The sequence below is a fragment of the Gracilinanus agilis genome, chromosome 1 (genome assembly GCF_016433145.1).
Source record: "Gracilinanus agilis isolate LMUSP501 chromosome 1, AgileGrace, whole genome shotgun sequence".
Taxonomy (NCBI): domain Eukaryota; kingdom Metazoa; phylum Chordata; class Mammalia; order Didelphimorphia; family Didelphidae; genus Gracilinanus; species Gracilinanus agilis.
Genome location: NC_058130.1, coordinates 264,023,454 through 264,044,380, shown reverse-complemented (window position 1 = coordinate 264,044,380; position 20,927 = coordinate 264,023,454). Strand labels below are relative to the sequence as shown.

At 35.6% G+C, this 20,927-nt stretch overlaps 1 protein-coding gene across 1 annotated transcript in view; it reads right to left on the bottom strand.

Moving 5' to 3' along the window:
• Window positions 1-20,927, bottom strand: part of PTCH1 (patched 1) — a 76,656-nt gene that overhangs the window by 30,903 nt on the left and 24,826 nt on the right. Inside the window, exons 3-12 of the mRNA XM_044657558.1 lie at window positions 17,112-17,301; window positions 13,673-13,742; window positions 13,471-13,562; window positions 11,893-12,091; window positions 11,486-11,607; window positions 9,747-9,894; window positions 7,686-7,817; window positions 7,180-7,335; window positions 6,558-6,656; window positions 4,779-4,904 (exon numbers count right to left, since the gene is read on the bottom strand). Coding sequence (XP_044513493.1) covers window positions 4,779-4,904; window positions 6,558-6,656; window positions 7,180-7,335; window positions 7,686-7,817; window positions 9,747-9,894; window positions 11,486-11,607; window positions 11,893-12,091; window positions 13,471-13,562; window positions 13,673-13,742; window positions 17,112-17,301 — 1,334 coding nt within the window. The remainder of the gene's footprint in view (window positions 1-4,778; window positions 4,905-6,557; window positions 6,657-7,179; window positions 7,336-7,685; window positions 7,818-9,746; window positions 9,895-11,485; window positions 11,608-11,892; window positions 12,092-13,470; window positions 13,563-13,672; window positions 13,743-17,111; window positions 17,302-20,927) is intronic.

The following is a 20,927-nucleotide window of genomic DNA, read 5'->3' as shown; positions in this document are numbered from 1 at the left end:
AAGAAAGAAAGAAAGAAAGAAAGAGAAAGAAAGAAAGGCAGCTTAGCATGGTGGATAGTAAGCTGGCCTCTGAGACAGGAAGTCATGGGTTCAAGTCCCACTTTTGATATAGTATCAGCTCTGTAATCACAGGCAGATCACTTATTCTTTCTCTCAGTGCCTTCAAACAATTCTATAAAACAGTAAGTTGTGGAGAAGCAATTGAACTGCATTGGCCAATAAAGCTCCCTACACAGGGACCTCCCAACACTGATAAAATCACAGGATATAATAAAAAGGACAACTAACCCATGTGGGAATATATATATGTATATGTATATATATGCACACATATATACATATAAATGTGTAAACAATATTTTCACAAACACATTTGTCATATTAGTTGTAAAGATAAAAAGTCTACTTATTTTGAGCTCATGCCTTTTATATGCTGATAGAAAAAAAATCCCTTCTCCATTTCTACTTTTAACTTATATTAAATGAAAATGCTCCCCTAATACAATATTAATGTTGATTTGGAAAAATTGTACATATTTTTCCCCTGACAATGTGGAATGAGTAATATTTGATATTATGATTATCTATAAAGGGATATAATTTGACCTATGATGTATTTAAATGCATGTAGCAATGAGCCTTCTCTTAACTGAGTCCTTTATTTTACCACACAAGTTACAAATATAGTTAGAGTATCCATCCAAGTATCTCCAATGAACCCGATTCTTACTATACCTAACATATGTAGCAAATCACACTGTGGGGAAGAGGCGCATTAAAATTTTCAGGCCATTACATCATGGTTCACCCCAATGATTTGAAAGAGTTAGCGAACCTCTCCAAAGGCCAAACTTCTACCGAGGAAGTGAGTTAAATATTTAAAAAATCAATATAATTCAACCACTATAATAAAAATATTAAACTAACGTTTGGGTTCTAATGACAATTTCTAAGAACAGTAGGATTTCAATTACAAAATCTCTAGTCCTTCTACTATCTTTACTAATATTCTTTCCTAATATTAATTATAGAATACCTTTTCCAATCACCAATGGATACCTGCTGAAATCCTATCCACCATTGAAAGACCTGCTTGAATGCTGTTCCTCTCCATCCCACAACCAGAAGTGACCTCTCCCTCTTTGTTAGAACTTCACTTGTTCTTTTATCACATTCACTCAAATATGCCCATTGAGATAGAAGAGAAGAAGGTGGAAAGAATCTCAGGAAACTCTCACAAAAATGCAGCCTGTGGCAGGATCTTAACCACAGCATCATCACAGGGCAGCCCTTTCCATGAATCGAATTCTCAACTTTATGACAATATCATGTGCAGCTTCCATATACCAGATGCTTTGTAGAAGGTAGATAGAGGCATACAAAAATGCAATAAAATTGGTGGCATGATATATTCAAAAGAACATCAGATTTATGGTTAGAGGGATTAAAATCCTGACCTTACTAATTGTTCTACTTTGTATAAGTCATTTAACCCTTTGGGACTCAATTTTACTCATCTACAAAATGAGGAGACTGGCCTAAGATCTTGATCTATAATCCTGTTCTCTGCCAAAATATACTGATGGAGCAGCAGCTAGGTGGTGGGCCTGGAGTCAAAAGGACTCATTTCCCTGATTTCAAATCTGGCCTCAGACACTAATAGCTGTGTGACCCTGGGGAAGCCACTTTAAAATCTATAAAATGACTTGGATAAGGAAATGGCAAATCACTTCAGTATCTTTACTAAAAACAAAAAAAAACAAAAAAAAACAAAAAAAAAAAACACCCAAAAGAAGGAAGCAACAGAACTATGCCCTTCCTTCCTTTTATTACTGAAGACTTAGCTAGTTCATTTCTTCCTTTCCTGCTAATTCAAAACTGTCTGTCAATCAATAATCAAACTAGGCACAATACTAAATACTGTGGATTAAAAAAGATAAAAATGAAGCAGGTTCTGTTGTTGGGGAGCTCACAATCTATCCAGGGAATTCTGAAGGAAATCAATACCCAGTCAAGAGGTATTGACAATGGTAATCACCTGTTCTCTTCCTGAAACACCTTAGCTGAATGCCCCTTTGATATGTCCCTTTTTCTCCTAGCTTTCCTAAGTTCCTAAAGAATTATCTTGAACTATGTGATTGTGTTAATAAAAAGAAGTGTGAAGAAGGCAAAGGTACCTCTATTCCTAAACTTATTGCACTAGATACATGTAAGTTGCTTTTATTACTTGGCGGTTTTCTAATGGGGGCAGGGAAGAAAAAGAGAAAAGAAGGAAACTATTTTAGTGCTTCTTTAGGTGCATCAGAAAAAAAGGAGAGTTTTCTTGCTTAAATCAACACTAAATAAAGTAGAAAAATAAAGGAAAATGGCCATAGTTAAATGATTAAATGATAAATTTTAGGTGTAAGTTAGGAAATCCACAAAGCAATATGGTTCACTGGGGACAATTTTGCATTCTGATGATGGTATTGTGATTAAAAGAAACATCAGCTATTGAAAAATCATCTCATTCATATTGGTCACACCTTATGACATGCAAAACAAAGACATCTCAAGCCCTGACAATGTATTTAGAGAGCACAGAGAAGGCATGGACCCTGCCTAATGGGGTCTCAGTCTAAACACTCTTCCCATTTGGAACAATAAGGAGTTCTGTTCTGGGATTTTTTTCATTGAAGAGCAAATGCCATTCAGTTACCAGCAGAGCCCCAGTGCAGGTCACTGGGTGCATACTTGACACATTATTTTGCCCCAAAGGAATGGAGATGGTGTCACTGCTTATTTGTATAGAGGTGGGATTTGGACAGATGCATGAAGAGATCAGACATTTCAATATCGCCAGAAAAATTCACCCACTTCTTTTAATAAGGCTGGAAAAAATTCTACTGGGGTGCTGGAGGAGGGGGGGAGTTGGAGGAATAAAATGGATGTTAACATCTGTTTCTTTATAGGACTGAACAATTTTGGATCACTCCAGATCCTTACTTAACCTGTGGGAGTCTCTCCAATGTAAACACAATGAATATAACTGGTTACAAATCATCACAACTGGGTACATTTTAGAAAAAGAGAATTTATGAAGCCTACTTGCTTTAAAAGTGACCAAAATATTTTTTAAGTAGCAGCTCTTTTAGAGTATTGAAGTAATTATAACTTTTTTGGGGATACTGAATAAGCCAGAGCTTCCCAATATATAAACAATTCCTGGAGTATAAAGGAGGCCCTTTTATAAAATAATATAAAAATACAGTTACCAAATAGTGTTCTAGTGGCTTAAATCAGAAATACAGTTCCCTAAAAACTATTTTTCTCTGGGAAAAAATTTTTTTAAATAGTAGGGACTTTAGTTCATTATATACTTAAAACAATATTTTGTCTATATATAATACTATGTAAAAGAAAAGATTATAGGTGTATTTTTTAAAAAGACCACCATGGGTAATCTTTAATATGATCAAAGGATCTTGTTAAATAAGAGACAATTAAAAAGTGAGTTTCATCTTGAGTTGATGTGTATGGATGAGATAGAGATAAATGGGAGAAAAAAAGGAGCAAGATAGGAGTGAGGAAAGGTGGGAAGGGGAGAAAGAAAGAAGAAAAATGGGGGGGGGAAGAAGAGAAATCTTCACAGTCTCAAAATTTACAAGTTTCCATTAAATTCAACTATTTCTGCATATGGGACAAAAACAAAAGATGGCTAAAAAATTGTCAAAGAGAAGGGAGGAAAAGCTGAATAACTATGATCTGGACAAATTTACAATTATAGAACAATTACTGATTTAATTATTACATGATTAAGAACAATTTAAAATATTTTCATTATTCCTGAATTTGTTACAGGTCAGGTTAAAATGTATTCATTTATTCAACAAATATTTAATATTCAATTGAGTTCTTTTTTTGGAAACCCTTACCTTCTGTCTTAGTTTCAGTTCTAAGAAAGAAGAGGGGCAAGGGCTAGGCAATTAGGGTTTAGTGACTTGCCCAGAGTCATACAATTAGGAAGTGTCTGAGGACATATTTGAACCCAGGTCCTCTCCATTCCAAGCCTGACCATTCTATCCACTGTGCTACTCAGCTATCCCATTCAATTAAATTCAAAGAGCATTTAAATATCTATTAGGTACTAGGCAATAATCTATAACAATGATCTTTCCAAAAAAATATTTTAGTGCTTCATAGTTTTCTTCTGAATACCAAATCAATGGTAATCAAGAATTTGTGAAAACTTTTTGTCAAAAGGTCGCACAATATTAAGAAATGCTAGAAATTAGATGATCCCACCTTGCAGCTGTTTTGGCCTATCAAAGACAGGGTGACAGTAAACTTTGAAAAGGCCACATGTATCTCATACTACAGATCATCAAAATAGCAGCATGGTACAATGGAAAAAGCATGAATTCATAAGTTAAAGGACCCTGAGTTCAAATCCTGCTGTCACTCCTATGACTTTACCTCCTTGGGCTTCATTTTCTTTAACTGTAAAATTTGAGGATTAGAACAAATGGTTTTTTAAAATCCTTCTAAAGCCTCTTTGATCCTATAAGTTCTAGTTGAGTTAACAGGTTTATTTGTCAGCTTAAGTTAAGAAGCTTTATAAAATAATGATTGCAGTGTAGGTATTGAAATCATTTTATAAAGATGTTTTACCTTCTAGCATATTTGTGAATTCAAATACACAATTATTTGCTAAAAGGCACATAATGCCTCTGATGAATTATTGAGACTTTTTCTATATTTCTAAGAATCTCCAAATATTTAACCTACTAGAAACTTACCTGAAGTGAAAATGCCCGAAGAGCAGGAATAGGAATTAAAGCTGCCATAAAGAAGGCTGTGACATTGCTGATGGAGGTGAGGGCTACACTGGCTCCAGTTCTCTTCAAACATTCCCCTGTTCTGTCCTGGAAATGACATATGGCATCTTTTAAAGCTACAGAGAATGTATATAACACAACTAGCTAATATGAGTAAACCACAAACATTTATTAAGTGATTACCATGTACTAAGCATTGATAGAAATAAAATCTAGATTGGTTTCTTCCCATGAGGAGCAGAGCAGGCAAACATGGGGTTAATCCTAAAAGGAAGGGACTAGGACTGAGAGGGACCTGGAAAATCTTGGAGAAGTTGGGATTTTAGCCAAGACTTGAAGGAAGTGGGGAGGAAGTGAGAATATTCAAGGTGGAGGGAGGCTAGTGAAAAATGAGCAATTGGGAGATGGAGTGTCTTAAAAGAGAATTAGCAAGGAGGCTAGTATCATTGAATTTAGTGGAAATGTGTAAAGTATAAGAAGACTTAAGGGTAGGTAGGTGGCTCAATGGATAGAGACCCAAGTCTGCAGACAGAAAATCCTGGATTCAAATCTGGCCCCAGATACCTCTAACTGTGTGACCCTAGGCAAGTCATTTAACCCTAATGGCCTAGCCTCTCTGCTTGGAGCTAATACTTCATATTAACTTTAAGACAGAAGGTAAGGATTTTAAAAAAAAGTGCAAGAGTGGAAAAGTGTAAGAAGGAGTCAGATTATAAAGGGCTTTGAAAGCCAAACAGTGGGTTTTAACATTTGACTGTAGAGGTAATAGGGATTAAGCCATGACCCAATTAAATTATAAAGCAAAGACCTCATGTAAGTATATGTTTAGTTTTATCTCCTACTACCAGCATTAATGATATTTAAATAGTTTTTTAAGAAAGCAGATCACTATTAAACTATCAGAAATGCATTTTAAAAATTAATTTTAAATTATTGAATGAACATCATATAATCATTTTTAAAGGTTAGCAAAAAACTCAGCATTGCTGTAGAATTGAGGTTTCAGTTAATGCTGACATGAAAAAATATTTATTTTATTAATGAGGATATGCATCGAATCAATTCACTGCTGTTTTCAATTCTTTTCAGACAACAAAACTGGCATGCATTAACTTCATCATTAAACTATTTATCTTCTTGAGTGTTAGCATTGCATATACTTTTGAAAAGCATGTTGCAATAAGCCAGGAGACCACACAAGGACTTAGCATTTATTCAGAAATTGGGAAATGTTTTTTTCTTACTTAAATCTCTATTTACTTTATATATAAAAGTACATAAAATTTGAATTTGTAGTGACCAGACACTAAGCTGCTGAACAAAATGAAATGCAATGAATTTAGTTTTCAGAAAAATTTTTTAAAAGGCAGCTATGTGTTGTTTTGTAAAAGATATAATATTTAGAAAGATAATCTGATTCAAAAATTAAATTCATATTCATATTTAAAAAGACACTGTACCAAGAGAAAAGTAATTTGGACCCAAGACTAATAGGCTTCCAGGAAATCTTGTGAGTCTCTTTAAAGTTTACCTCATTTAAAATAAGTGCTATTTAGCCAACATTGGGGTAAACCCCATTCATCTCTCTCCAAGCCAATTTTTCTGATCCTGGAATTTGATTATAAGATTTATCACCTCCAAAAAATGAACTAAGAAGAAAGGGAATATAATTCTTGCTATAAGGTATGTTTGTGTTTGCCACTGGCTCCCTTTCATTCTTCCCCCATGTTTTTCCATTACCTCAAAAGGGATTCTTTTATTCTGCCCTGTTTCGCTGAATGCATGTGCCAAAAGGAAAACATCATCCACACCGACTCCAAGAGCAAGAAAAGGCAAAACCTATGCAAAGAGAGTTAAATGACAATGGTATTATTGCACTGATGACCGGTTGTTTCACTGACTACTCAGCTACTTAGAAGAACTCTTCAAGTGTCCTCTAAAAGGAGTCCAAGATGAAGGCTATCATTTCATTCTAAAGCTCTTTTGAAATTACCCTTTCAAGGAGTCTCCAACAGTCTAGTGCTTTTATAACTCAACCTTGAACACAGAACTGCATTAGATTCTTATTACAAAAAGCTTTGAGAGCTATAAAGCAAGAAGGGGTAGAAAGAGATCCAAAGAACCAAAGTAAATATCTATATTGACAATTCCTCCCTCTCTTAAAACTCACTGAAAACACTTATTCACTAGTTCTAGACCTTCTTGGAGTGGACAACTTTACAAACAAAGCTAATGGGCACATGTCTTAGTGGAAAAGAATCCAAAGTCCTTTGCTCTAGGAAATGAAAATGGTTGGTTAATTCAAACCCTGGAAAGGGGGGGTTGGTGCACATGAATGTCAGATGAATGGCTCCTTGAGTACCTGAGTTGTTGCAGCATTAAAGGAAATTCCAATCAATGAGCACAGGCCCAATCCTGCAGCTACTGACAGTGCAACCAACAGGACGCCAGCCAGTCCCACAGCACCCTGGGACTTGGCACAGTCCCACCGAAGCATAGTTAAACAGGCATAGGCGAGCTGTAAGCAGAGCAATGAGGGTTGGGGTGGGAAGGAACAGAGGGGAATTGGGAGAAAGAAGAAAAGAAGAAGAAAAATAACACAAAACAAAAGCCAAATATTAGAATATATAAGGATTCAAAAGTTTTCCCAACTCTGACCCCATATCAAACATATATGTAGATATAGATTGCATTATAGCGATTACACAAAACTAATGATACTTGAAAATCAAAGATGGCCAAATTGCAAGGGGAAAAGGGTTCATATTTTAATCTTAACTTAAACATAATTACAAAGCTGGGAAGTAAGTGTTAACAACAAATTGGTATGGGAGGAGGAAGGATCAACAGAATGAAATCCCTTTTTACCATTAGTAAGTAGCCACTAGCAACTCGGATGACACTGACATCTGAGAAGGATTTCAGGATGTCATCCAGAGTAGTTGTAGTAAAAGAAAGCACCTTCTGGGTAGAGTTTTGTGCAACACTCTGATGAACCACCTGTGGAAAGAAAAAAAACACAAAAAAATTAGAAATATCAAATGAAATGATATATTCAGTTTGAGATTCAAAAGCACAGACCTTCTTGAGACTTTCTTTTTTCTCTAAAGCATTAAAATAAAAAGAAACTGTACATAATAGGGGACAGATGACCTTAATCTGATCATTGGTATCATAAATTATATGATAATTTATCATAGCATCATAGAATCGTAGGATTTGGGAGCTGGAAGTGACTGTAGTAGGCATCTGGTCCAACTTATTAAATGATTTGATTCTAGAATGATGCAGACAATTGCTGATCAAATTTAAATATGTGATTGGTGGAGAAGATCATTGCAGTTTATAGAATCGTAGGCTTAGAACTGGAACTGATCTTATATGCCAGCTAGTCTAACCCTCACTTTATAGATGAGGAATATGAGGCACAGAGGTAGGAAAAGTGACTGTGTACTTGTGCTACTTTTTGTATGAATATATATAGCAGGGAATATATAGCAGAGTTAAGAATGGAACTGAGGCTGTCTGGCTCCAAATTCAGATTTTTTTTTAACTATGTCATTTTTACTCTCATTCATTCAAAATGACTGATTTTTTTTAAGTTAAAAAGACTGTTAGATACTCATAAGTTATATTATCCTTCCTTTTTCTATCATAACTCTATGGTTGATCTGTGGCCATATCAATTTTTGCCCCTAATACAAAACAACAAATTCTTAAGGGCACTCCTCCCCCTCTTCATTGGCTAGCCACTTTTAAAAGGTCATAAGCAGCTCAGTCGAGGTCACTGCTTGGGAAACAAAGGCCAAATAATGTCACATGACCTCACCAATGGGACTGCAGCTGTGAGCAGATTTTGATGCCTTGCTAATGTTTTCCAGACACCTTTTCTAACTGACCAAGGCCTTTATACAGTGTTATGTTTTGGATCTACAGTTCACATTTGATCACTCAAAAAAACATTTTAGATAATGCCAACTGGAAATGAGGTTTAATTTTTAAAAATTTTAATCTTTGGGATATAAGAATTCAGTCTCTTCATTGGAAAGACTAGGAGTATTTAATAAAGTCATCAAATTCTCAGTAATATTACAGTAAAATATTAACTGCATCCACCAATGAATTTTACCAAATTGCACCCAAAAATGCTTTAATTTTTTAAAATGAAGCTTATTGTTACCTTTTTGTTTTTACATCACCTATATTTTTAGTGTATCCTTCAGCTTCTCTTAGGGCTCTCCCTTTTCAAAAAGAAGGCAAGGGGCAACTATGTGGTTCAGTAGATACAGAGTCAAGCCTAGAAATTGGAGGTCCTGGGTTCAAATATGATCTCAGCGACTTCCTAGCTGTGCAACAATGAGCAAGTCACATTGCCCCAATTTCCTAGTCCTTACTGCTCTTCTGCCTTGGAACCAATACTTAGGATTGATTCTAAGACAAGAAGCAAGGGTTTTAAAAAAAAGGCAGGCAGACAAGAAGGAAGAAAAAGGAGGGAAGGAAAGCAAGACAAGAAAGGGAGAAAGAAAGAAATGAAGAAAGAAATAAAAAAGGAAGGAAGGAAGAAAAAGAAAGGAAGAAAGAAATGAAAAATAAAGGAAGGAAGGAAGAAGGAAAGAAGAGAGAAAAGAAAGAAGAAAGAAAGGAGAAAAAAGAAGCAGGAAGGAAGCATTTTAGTAAAATTAAACAATCCATCAACTGAGAGTGGCAGTAATAAGCAATGCTGCATACCCGAAGGCTCCCACCTCTGCAAAGAAGACAGGGAGGGAGGTACATTTTCTGCTGCTTCTTTGGGGTCAAGTTTGATCATGACAAATTATAACATCTTTTGTGGAAATGTTGAACTGGAAGAGATTTTTAATACCAAACCTAGTTTAAAGGCATGGCTTCTGAGGGACTTGGTTATGGCTTCTGGATGTCTTTGTAATTTACCTCAACATACATTCTCTGCCAGGCCTCCAGAATTGCTGCTGCCTTGTCTTCATTCCAATTGATATGTGAAACATATTCATAGCCCTTGAAGTGTTCATACATTTGCTTGGGAGTCATTAGTTGAAACATAGTCTGTAAAGCCTGAGCACTGTAACAGAAGGTGGGGGAGGGAGGAAGAAGCATAAAATAAACAGTTCCAGGAAGCGATTTTCATGGCATCAAATCCCGAATGAGGGCCTCCGACTAGCTTACAGGAATTCTTTTCTTTTCTATAACACATGTTCCCATTACAAGTGAACCTGAGTAATTATCCTATTTAGTCACTTAGGATGCAGATTTATGTGCCATATAAAAGGTGTAGCTTTACACACATTTTAAAGAGATAAGCGTAAATATTAAATTAATAGTTGATTTCCTTTTCTTGGTTTCTGTTCTATAAAACAGGAAGGATAGTATGGCATTCAGTAATAATGTCTAGTTGCTCATCTAGGGGCCCCAGACTTTGGCTTTCCTCAGGGGAGAAATGCCAGACGCTTGACAAGGATCTCTTTGGGCACAAAGGTTTGCTAACATCATAAGGCTGTATTTTAGGGTATCTGAATTAGCTTGAACAAAGTTTTTGTTTTTTAAAATATAAACTATGACACCAACAATGTCCTTCATTTCTTCTCATTGTGTTCTTAGGCCTTTCTTTCTGATTGTTTTGTAAAGCAAATCTGTCACAAAAAGATTACGGTGATTCTTTTCTTTTTGGATCTCCCTTTCCCAACCAGGCTGGAAGTAGAGCGGCCATTCACCTACCTGGCCCCATTGCTGATGGGCACAGAAATTCTGACCTGGCTCCATTTCTGATCTAGGTCCCTTTGCCTCTCCTTAGGTAGCCTGTGGCCTCCATCCTTCTTTGTGGGGCAGCGTGTGGGTACCAGACTTGGTAGGGCATCCTATAGCATTATAGCTCTGTGGTGGTGGAGTTGTGTCTGATTCTAAGGGACCCCATGGAACATGCTTCCGTGGAGTTTTCTTAGCAAAGATACTGGAGCAGTTTGCCATTTCCTTCTCCAGCCATTAAAGCAAACAGAGGTTAAATAATTTGCCTACGGGTCTATAGCGACTAAGTGTCCGAGGCAGGGTTTTAACTCAGGTCTTCCTGACTCCAGGCTCAGTACTTTATCTATGGAGCCACCTAGCTGCCTATAGTGCTACTGTACCTATAGAACTCCAAAATTCAATTGATCTACCAGTCTTGGCCTTTCCAGCAGAAGAGAACCAACACGCCCCACCTGATTTCAATATTCCACAACCTTGAGTATCTAGAACGCTGGATCTTGATGGCAATTTTGTCCTTTCAAAAGTCCATGTAAGGTACATTCAGACTGGTCTAGTTTATTTATTTTATATATTATTTCCTATTATTCTATTACTACAGACTGCTAGTTAGCACAACAGTTATAAATTTGATAAACATACACTTAAGACAGCTCGCTGGATCAGGGGATATGTCCTGGGTTCAAATCTGGCCTCAGACACTTCCTAGCTGTGTGACTCTGGGCAAGTCACTTAACCCCCATTGCCTAGCCCTTAACCACTCTTCTGCCTTAGAACCAACACCTAATGTCGATTCCTAGATGAAAGATAAAGGTTTAAAAAAAAAGCATCCACTTGTCAATGCCAGGATCAAAGGGCTCCCAAGTTAGAGGAACAAAGGAAAGATTTGGATTTTACTTTTTGTGATACATTACCTGACAAGTTTTCCAGTGCTGTTCTTGACTGTACCACCCACAATCAATTCCTCCTGCCAATGCATGTACTTTTTGGATAATCCATGACATCCACCATTCAAAACAAGGGCCACATCAAGAGGCTAAAATAAAAGGCAGCCACATAATTGTGTGAGTTAGTAGGCAGATCACATGCCATGTTAAAATCTAGTGAATTAAGAACTTCTTACAGAGGAAACATTAATAAGAAGTCCAACGAGAGAGGTGTGTGGCAAATCTCATAGCAAAATTTAGTCTTACAGAAGAGAAAATCAAGAATAGGGATCATTTCAATAGTAGAAGTGGTAAGAAGGAATTAAGGTTGATTAGAAACAAAGAATTTCCTCTCTCCCTTGTCCCATTTTAAATGAGGCAATAAGCAAACTTACTCTGGTTGAATTTTTGTTTGGGGCTGTAACTGGACAGTCAGGATCAGCAGGATTGAGGCAGGGTCGATCCATATAACCATGACCAACCTCTGCTTTATTCAGCATTTCCTCCCAGCTGTCCACTTGATAGTTTATTTTCTTTAACTCTTCCAGGAATTCCAAGGGGTCAAAGTTTGTCCATTGCAAAGGAGGTTTACCTCTGTAAAAGAAATTAAGGAAAGGACAATGAAAAATTTAAACTCCCCCAAATATTCATATTGTATAGGTTCTTTCAGTAACATTACATTTTGGAGAACTTAACATACAAAAGAATAGTTGTTTGCATTATAATTCCTTATGAATTTTTAGCTAGTTGACTCTAACACTCATTAATGAAAATGCTTTATGAATGAAGACTCCAAGCCAGGAATTTATAACCTCAATAAAGGAACCTTTTCTTGCTAAAACAATGCAGTCAATACATTTTTTAAAAAAACTAACAGAAAATTACCCAATGTGCACTTCCAAAGAGGAGAGTCCAAATTAAGCATTTCACAATATGCAATTAACATAAGTTTTATAGATGTTCTGCAAATGTTATACAGCAAAATATTTGATCTTTATTTCCTTAAATGATCCCCGAGTTATTCCAACTCCCTGACAGCCTGGCAATCCACCAAACAACAATGCCCTCCCCCCTACCCCTGCCATCCCCACTATCAGTGCCACTTCCCCCCCACACTCACTTTTGAATTTGTGGTGTTGACAGACCAGAAAGGCTTTTGGCTGCCTGTTTTGTGGTTCAAACCACACTGTATCTGCTTAGCCAGGCTTAAGTCATTATTCAGAATCTCCCAACCAGAAAACACAAAACCCCTTATTTCCCATCTAAAACTGTACACTAAAGGTTAGGAGATGGCCATTGCAAATTGCTTTTACAGAGACATGCAAGCTAGGACAGAAACAATAACTCAAACACTAACTCTTGCATAATTAACTGAAAATGTCTACACAGATTAACAATAACTCTTTGAAAGATGCAGCATATACAATATCAAACTGCTAAACTGTGTAACACCCTCTACTCCAACTTCCAAAGATAGCATTTTAAAAAATTTCATTAATGATCCAAACAAGGGATTAACTTTTTTCTAAGAAAACTCAAAAGTTTCACTCAAGAATAATGAATACCGATATTCATTCACAATTATACTGAAAGAAATAAGTCTTGCTATCAAAATGAATAGCTTCAACATAATTTTTCCCAATAGGCAAAATTATAAATTTTTGGAAGAATTAACAGTCAGGATAAAACAATGATAAACCCCAATGATTTGCATTTTATTTGCATTTAAATAGATTGGAAAAAGTAAATGAAACTTATTGATGCCTAAAGACTTTTCTGGAAAGACTGAAAGTAACTATTTTCTTTTCTTTTTATACTCTAAATTTTTAAAGTGCACAGAGAATTTTAAAAATATTTTATTGCTCACTCTAGGGAATATTATAATCAAATGATGAGAAAGCAACATCAAAACAATACAGCGATAGCATTTCCAAAACCAGACATCAGAATGTAAGACAAAATGATACACTTACAGTAGATATGCTGTCCCTGATTGTAACTTTGCCCCTTCCCAGAAGCAGTCCAAAGGTGTGATGACTAAACAAGGATAAAGGTATTCTATTATCTGTCAAAATCAATCAAGAATATATCATATATTTAGATTAAAACATACCAAAAAGTGCATAATTTTTGAGAGACGTGGAAGGAAATTTTATAAATAAGCAGTAAATATACCTGATCCATATAACCTGTTTCTGTGATAAGTTCTCCTGATTTGTAACATAAATGTTCCAATTTCCACTGCCTGTAAACATAAAAGCAAAGATAAATAATTTTTCTCTATTCTAGCAAATGAAGTGAAAAAATCTGTTATGGAATATTTTAATGAAAATATAATTGTTTTGTTTTCTTTTCTTTCTCTTCTAATGTTAACCTTAACAAAGCCTTGTCAAACTGAATCTAGAGAGACTACTTTAATAGAAAGCATTTTGGGGGTAGAAATTATGCTGCTGAAGAAAAGTTTGTTTTCTTAGATATGTATTCATTGTATAATCCTATTTATACTATTAGTTTGTTTAGCAATGCAAGTCAACCCAATTCCTTTGGACACTCACAAATCAATAATTTGCAGGGATACCTATGTGTATATATTCATATTTATATAAAAATATTCAAGTATTCAACACTTTAAAGATTTTAATAACAGATATGAGAACTTAAATATCCTCTACTAGTAGGTGGCTTTCAAAATGTATTTTCTTGTTTTTTAAAACACACTCTCAGTGACAGACTGACAGATTGATTTCACACATTTTAGATCCACTAATCTGGTTCTGTAATGCCTAAAATCTGGCCTGAAAATTCACCATTATAAGGAACTCCCTTCTTGTGGAAATTTCCTCTGCCAATGCAGGTCTACACCTTCTCTCCAATTTGAAATCTCAGAGATTAGTCAAGGTTACTGAGAAGTTATATGTGACCCTTGCCCAGGGTCAAACAGTCAATATGTCAAAGGTAGGACTTGAACTCAAGTCTTTAAGGCTCTGAGGCCAGCTCTCTGGTCACTATATTATTCTTCCTTCATTATCATATTTAAACTCTACTCATTCTTCAAGGCTCAGAATAAATCCTCTGTGACATATTCCCAGCTGAAGGTGATCATTTCTTCAGGCAGTACTATTATTATTTTTAAACATTTATTAAGTTATGTCATTCCTATAGATGTCATCTCTCCAAGTATGTTAAATATATTGTATATATTAAATATATTGTAAAGACATAGCTCATATTTCTTTCTATTCTTTACAGTGTTCAGCAATATCTTTGACTGTATTATTACTGTTCAATAATTATTTGCTGATTGATGGAATCTTCATTAGATCTTCTGAAGAACATGACTATGTTTGCTTTTAGAGCCATTATATTTACGTTATTATTTCTGAAGCTATAAACCATCTGGTGGTTCCTTCCATCTCTATTTGAGACTCTAGACCAGTGATGGCAAACCTTTTAGAGATCAAGTGCCCAGACTGCAACCCTCATGCCACATGTGAGTCCCCTGCCTTACCCCAGAGAGGGGCAGGAGGAAGTGCACCTACTGTGCTGCTGGGTAGAAGGGTGGGTCATGAAAGAAATGTCCTCAGGCACTCATGGAGAGGGAGAAAGGAGCAGCTCCTTCTGGCATGCATAACACAGGTTCACCAACATGGCTCTAAGCTATAGAATCTGAAGCAAGTAGAATACTATACTCTTTCCTAGAGGTTTCCCACTATTCTAGATAATGAGAAGTGACTTTTCTTCTTGCTACAAAAAGGTATATAAGACAATAAGCATGCTTACAGGTTAAATATGGGTTCATTTACTTAGAAAGAAAGCTATACATAGTAGGTCCCAGTAGAATGTGAATACTTTGAGAGTAGGAACATTGTGGCTTTTGGCATTGAAACTCCAGCACCTAGGACAGTGTCTTGCGCATAGCAGGCACTTCATAAATGTTTTATTTGCTTCATCATTAGATCATCTCCTTTCTTAGAAGGCCTTCTGAAACAATTCTTAAAATTAACATTTAGCTAATTCTTTTGCAGAATCTGCATCTTCAGCTACAATGTTGTTAGAACTTTCAGCAGTTTAATAAAGTGTATGTTTTCTACTGGAGGCAGATTTATTGTAGAACATTATCTAATGCAACATTCACTGAAATATCTGACATTTTAAATTTCCTTTATTTTTAAAAAATCTCTTCCATACATATTATTTTATTTCAATCTTATGTTAAGGCAGACAATATGATGTCCACTTTATATATTATGAAATTGAGATAGAGGAATGGTTAAGCCACTTGCTCAAGGTCATATATTGGTAGAACTACGATTCATATTTTAGTGCTCTTTCCAGTATAAGTCATATTCCATTCTTGCTCCACTCCAGACACCCTAGTTCAGTTCTTATAGAACCTAGATAAGTTGCTCAATTTTATTTTGCTTTTCTTTCTACATTTCAAGTTAAGAAAGTGATACCTCTTTCCCATTCTTGTCATAATGCACTTGAATTCTTGAATAAAGGGGATATCTCTTATTATGTTTCTCTAAACGACTAAAGCTTTACTGTATAAATAGCCAATTTCAACAACTTGGAGGAAAAAGTCTAATTTTAATGAACCCTCCATATTTTCCCCAAACTTCATATATTTCAATTACTTGCACAAAATAGTTATTTTACTTATGTCATCATATAGTGACATTTTAAAGTATATTTTCTTTTCATCTAATTCTTGGCTTATAGGTCTGATTTCACCAGATAATGGCTTAACCCATTTTTGCTTTGTGTCAGGCAGGACTGACAATATAAAAGGCTTGTCTGGCACATAAACTAACTCTGAAGGCAATTCCATATAAGGAGTTTCAAGAAGATTTGAATAATGGTAACATACCAAGAGTAAACACAATACCCTTCAAAGATGCCAACTTGGACATATAAGTTCTTACATGTTTTTTTAAAAGTCAGAGTCTCACCTGATAAAAAAAAAAAACATTCCCACTGTTTAAATGAGCATTTTTTCAGGGAAGGGGCTTATTCCACATGGCATTTTGTTTTCAAGAAAGCACCTGGATAGCTCAGACTGCTGGACTGGGAGTCAGGAAGACCTGAGTTCAAATCAAATTAGAAACTTCCTAGCTGTGTAACCCTGAGCAAGTCACTTAATCTCTATTTGCCTTAACTCACTGTAGAAGGAAATGGCAAACCACTCCAGTATTTTTGCCAAGAAAACCACAATGACTGTATGGTTCATGGGGTCATCAAGTCAGACAACTGAACAACAACAATTTTCAAATATCTGGCTCCATTAGGAAGCTATCTCAAAGTTCTAAATCATCTAGACTATTGGTTCATAAACAACTTTCTTTAAATTCCACAAAATAGCAATTTACTCAGTGTGGAAAACACTAGGTATAAAACCTCCCACTTTAATTCATATTGCAACGAGTCTAATGGATAACTTGACCAGGGTTAAACAGCTAATAGCTTCAGATGTGGGATTTGAACCTGTGTCATTCTGATTCTGTGTCCAACACCCTGTCCACTATGCCATTCTTAACAATATATATTCTCCCAATCATGTACATTCCAGTTTTATCTGCTAAGATATAAATCAGTTCTTTCCTTCTTGACTTACCTGTTATACATATATACATGTACCCTGCTGGCCTGTAATGCAGAGTCAAGGTGCTGTCTGAGTGCCTCTACTGTAAGTACATTGGCACCATCTTCTTGTGGTGTCTGGATCATGAGCTGCGGATTAAACATAGACTCTTCTCCAATCTTCTGACGCGTATAATTTAACTCCCGGCTTACTCGTCCACCAACTGTCAGACAAAGAATTAAGGTTTCAGTTAAAAGTAAGAAAGTAGATTATAGCTATATGTCAACAATAACTTTATTTCATAATTCTTTAAAAAACCTAGATTCCTTGGGGGCAGCTGGGTAGCTCAGTGGATTGAGAGTCAGGCCTAGAGACGGGAGGTCCTAGGTTCAAATCTGGCCTCAGACACTTCCCAGCTGTGTGACCCTGGGCAAGTCACTTGACCCCCATTGCCCACCCTTACCAATCTTCCACCTATGAGACAATACACAGAAGTTAAGGGTTTAAACAAACAAAAAAAACAAAACAAAACAAAAAAAACCTAGATTCCTTTTGTTCAGCAACTTTCAAGATACACAAAAAAAACAGCCTTGTGTATATAACCTGTGTAAACAAATTCCATCTACCAGTATATAGATGTGTACAAAAAATTCTTCTGAAACACATTAACAACTGCCCTGCGCATTTTTAAATAACTTCTAAAATAAATCAGAACTTGTTAGAAATATTCTTTGTCTACATTTTAACTAATATGCCACATGCAGACATTATTAAAAGGGGGGAGGGGAAAATTTGAGAAACCTTTTCCTCACAGACTAGACCAAATATTTCTACATTACAATTTCTTACACTTGTATAAACAGTCTGCTCCAATAACTCATGTCAAGATAAATGGATTCAATTTACACTCTTCTCTTAAATAATTTGACAAAGGGAACAGAGAAATGTTTTTCCTCAATAAAGAGGGGAAAAAGGGCAACTTGCTAATGAGTATCTTGACTCTAGTTACAAAGTGTAAAGAATATGGTGAAACTCAAATCCACATGGAGAAGTTCCCCTGGAGAGGAAGGTCCTATGGCCAAAACCTCGTGTTGCTAAAACAACCCATCTTTCAATGACTTTGGCAACAGCTAGGCATGATTAAGACACAAACACGAGAACTTTTAAAAGCCTGGAAGTAGTGCTACAAAATTCAGTAATCTGATCTTGGGAATCATAATTTTTGCTTTCAAATGTGGTCTTATCATTAAGTTGAGCACACAGTAGTTCACCAGTATGGCTGAGGGTTAGGACATTCAAGAAATTTCTTTAAATAGAAAGGAAAGACAGTAATTGTCTCTCTGACCAAAGAACCAATAGTGATGGGTGTTGGAAAGAGTTTTTATTGAACTAACCTTTTTTAGAGTAAGTAATTATGACAAGAGCTTTTGTCATATAAATATGACAGAATATAAAAATAGTATAGAAAAATCTCATAGGATTCTCAAACTCCAAAGGTGCGATCAGCTCTAGCCAAGGAATATGGACTGTCCTTGAAGCATTCATTGAAAATCATGTCTAAAACATTACTTTACAAAGAATAAGTACCTTTATATTACTGAAAGTAAGTCCACCTCCCACCATTACAAATAACTTTTTGTAGAAGTTTGACATTCACTAATAATTATTGACATTTATATGTTACATTAAGATTTGCAAAGTGATTTATAGTCATTATATTTGCTCCTTTCAAAAGCCTTGTGAAAGACCTTTTTTTTTCTTTTATTGGTAAGACAGACCTGCAGTTTTACCATTATTGGGGGGGGGGCTCCAAGTGAGAAAACTCCCTCTACCACAATTTATAATCTTAGAGAGTTGCCTAAGGCAACTGAGATAAGCGGTTAAAGGACTTATTCAGGGTTGCATTGCTAGTATGTGTCAAGAGATAGGATTTGAACTCACATTTTTTGATTTTGCAGTTGGTTCCCAGGCCCTATCCATTATAAACATAGTCTAGTACAAGAATTATCCTTCCTATTTTACAGATGAGGAGAACAAGGCTCAGTTAAGTTATATGCTCAAGGTTTGTATGTTAGCCTTGGGATTAAAACCGGATATTTATATTTGAAGAGCTATTTAGTGGTATATAAGACCTCTATAGATGCTGCATTATGCTTAGAGTTGATCCTGGGTTCTCAGAGGCTATGCTAGCAAAATTCAAGTCCTGGAAAGATTTGAAAAGACTTTGTACATGGGCATGGCAATGAGTTGTGTGTATTCTTGTCCAAGAACCAAAGTAGGTAAGTCCAAAGATGCTTATAATCAGATTGGCTGCAGAGTGATACATTTTGGTCCTCAGAAAATTTGAAGACCATCTAATAAATTGGGAAAGGATTGCAATCTGTTTTGTTAAGCAAAATATCTAAATCAATGACACTGCAGGTCCTTGGAATCTTAAAGTATTATATATCAGTGTCCAAATATTATAGGAACTACATAAAAGGGTCTATTGACCCTGAATAGCTAACAGCCTGCTTTTTTGTCTCCTTCTGCAAATCTAGATAAATCAAATGTGAATATGCACAAATGACTTAAAAACACTTTAAACAAACAACGTAAAATTGAGAGCAAATTTATATAGTGCTAACTTGGAACTATCCCTCTCCCCCAATGTTATAAATGCATGTAGCTAAATGACATAGTTGATAGAACAACAGGCCTGGAGTCAGGGACACTATAGTTCAAATTTGACCTCAGACATGTACAAGCTTTGTGACTCTGGGCAAGTCACTTAACCTCTTGGTTTCCTCATCTATGAAATGGAGATTATAATAACAGTAGGGTTGTTGTGAGGATCAAATGAGATAATATCTATAATGTGTTTTAGCACAGTGTCTGGGAAGATAGTAAGCATTATATAAATATTAGCTATTATTATTCCTTTGATTGAATGATATCACTACTAGAACTACACTCCAAAGAGATCAAAGAAGTAAAGAATCCATATGCCCCAAAAAAGTATTTATAGCCATTTTTTTGTGGAATTAAAGAACTGGAACCTAAGGGATTTACCCAGTAATTAGTTGGGTAGTGGTTGAGCAAAACATGATATATGAATGTATTACTCTGCCATAAGAAATGAATTGTATCAACTGATACAAGGTGAAGTAGGCAGAACCAAGGAAACAATTTATGTAATAACAACACTGAAAAAATAAACAACTATTAAATACTCTGAACAATGCAATGAATGATCAACCACTATCCTAGAGGATCAGTGATAAAGAATGCTACCCAACATCTGAGAGCTAGGGGATAAACTCAATACCTATAAGAAGACATCCATTTTGGGACATGTCTACTGTGGGGAATGTTGGGTTTACAAAGGTTTTGCTTTCTTTTTTTTTCTTCCAAGTGGGGAGGTGGGTGGTGGAGAGAAGAAGGAAAGCATGAGAAGTGAAAGTGGAAGGGAAAGAAAATAATGCTTATTAGTTGAAAAATTTTAATTAACAGTGCATGTAAAAAAAGATATTGAGGAATTCTCAAAAAGTAATATAATCTATTTCCCTTTTGGAAGGGAATTTGGAAGAAAAGTAATGAAATGTGCAACAAATCAATCAATAAGCAATTATTAAACACTTACTATGTGTTAGTCACATGTTAGATGCTGGGGATACAAAAACAAAAATGAGTCTTTAGCATTGGCTTCTTTTTAAACTTTGGCTTCTTGTAGAACATAGTGTCTGAGTTGAGATTTGAAGGAAATCAGGGATTCTAAGAGACATAGATGAGATTCGATTGGAAGCTTCTTAAGAACAGGATCTGGCTTTTGCCTCCTTCTGTAAACTCAGATCTAAACATAGTGCCTAC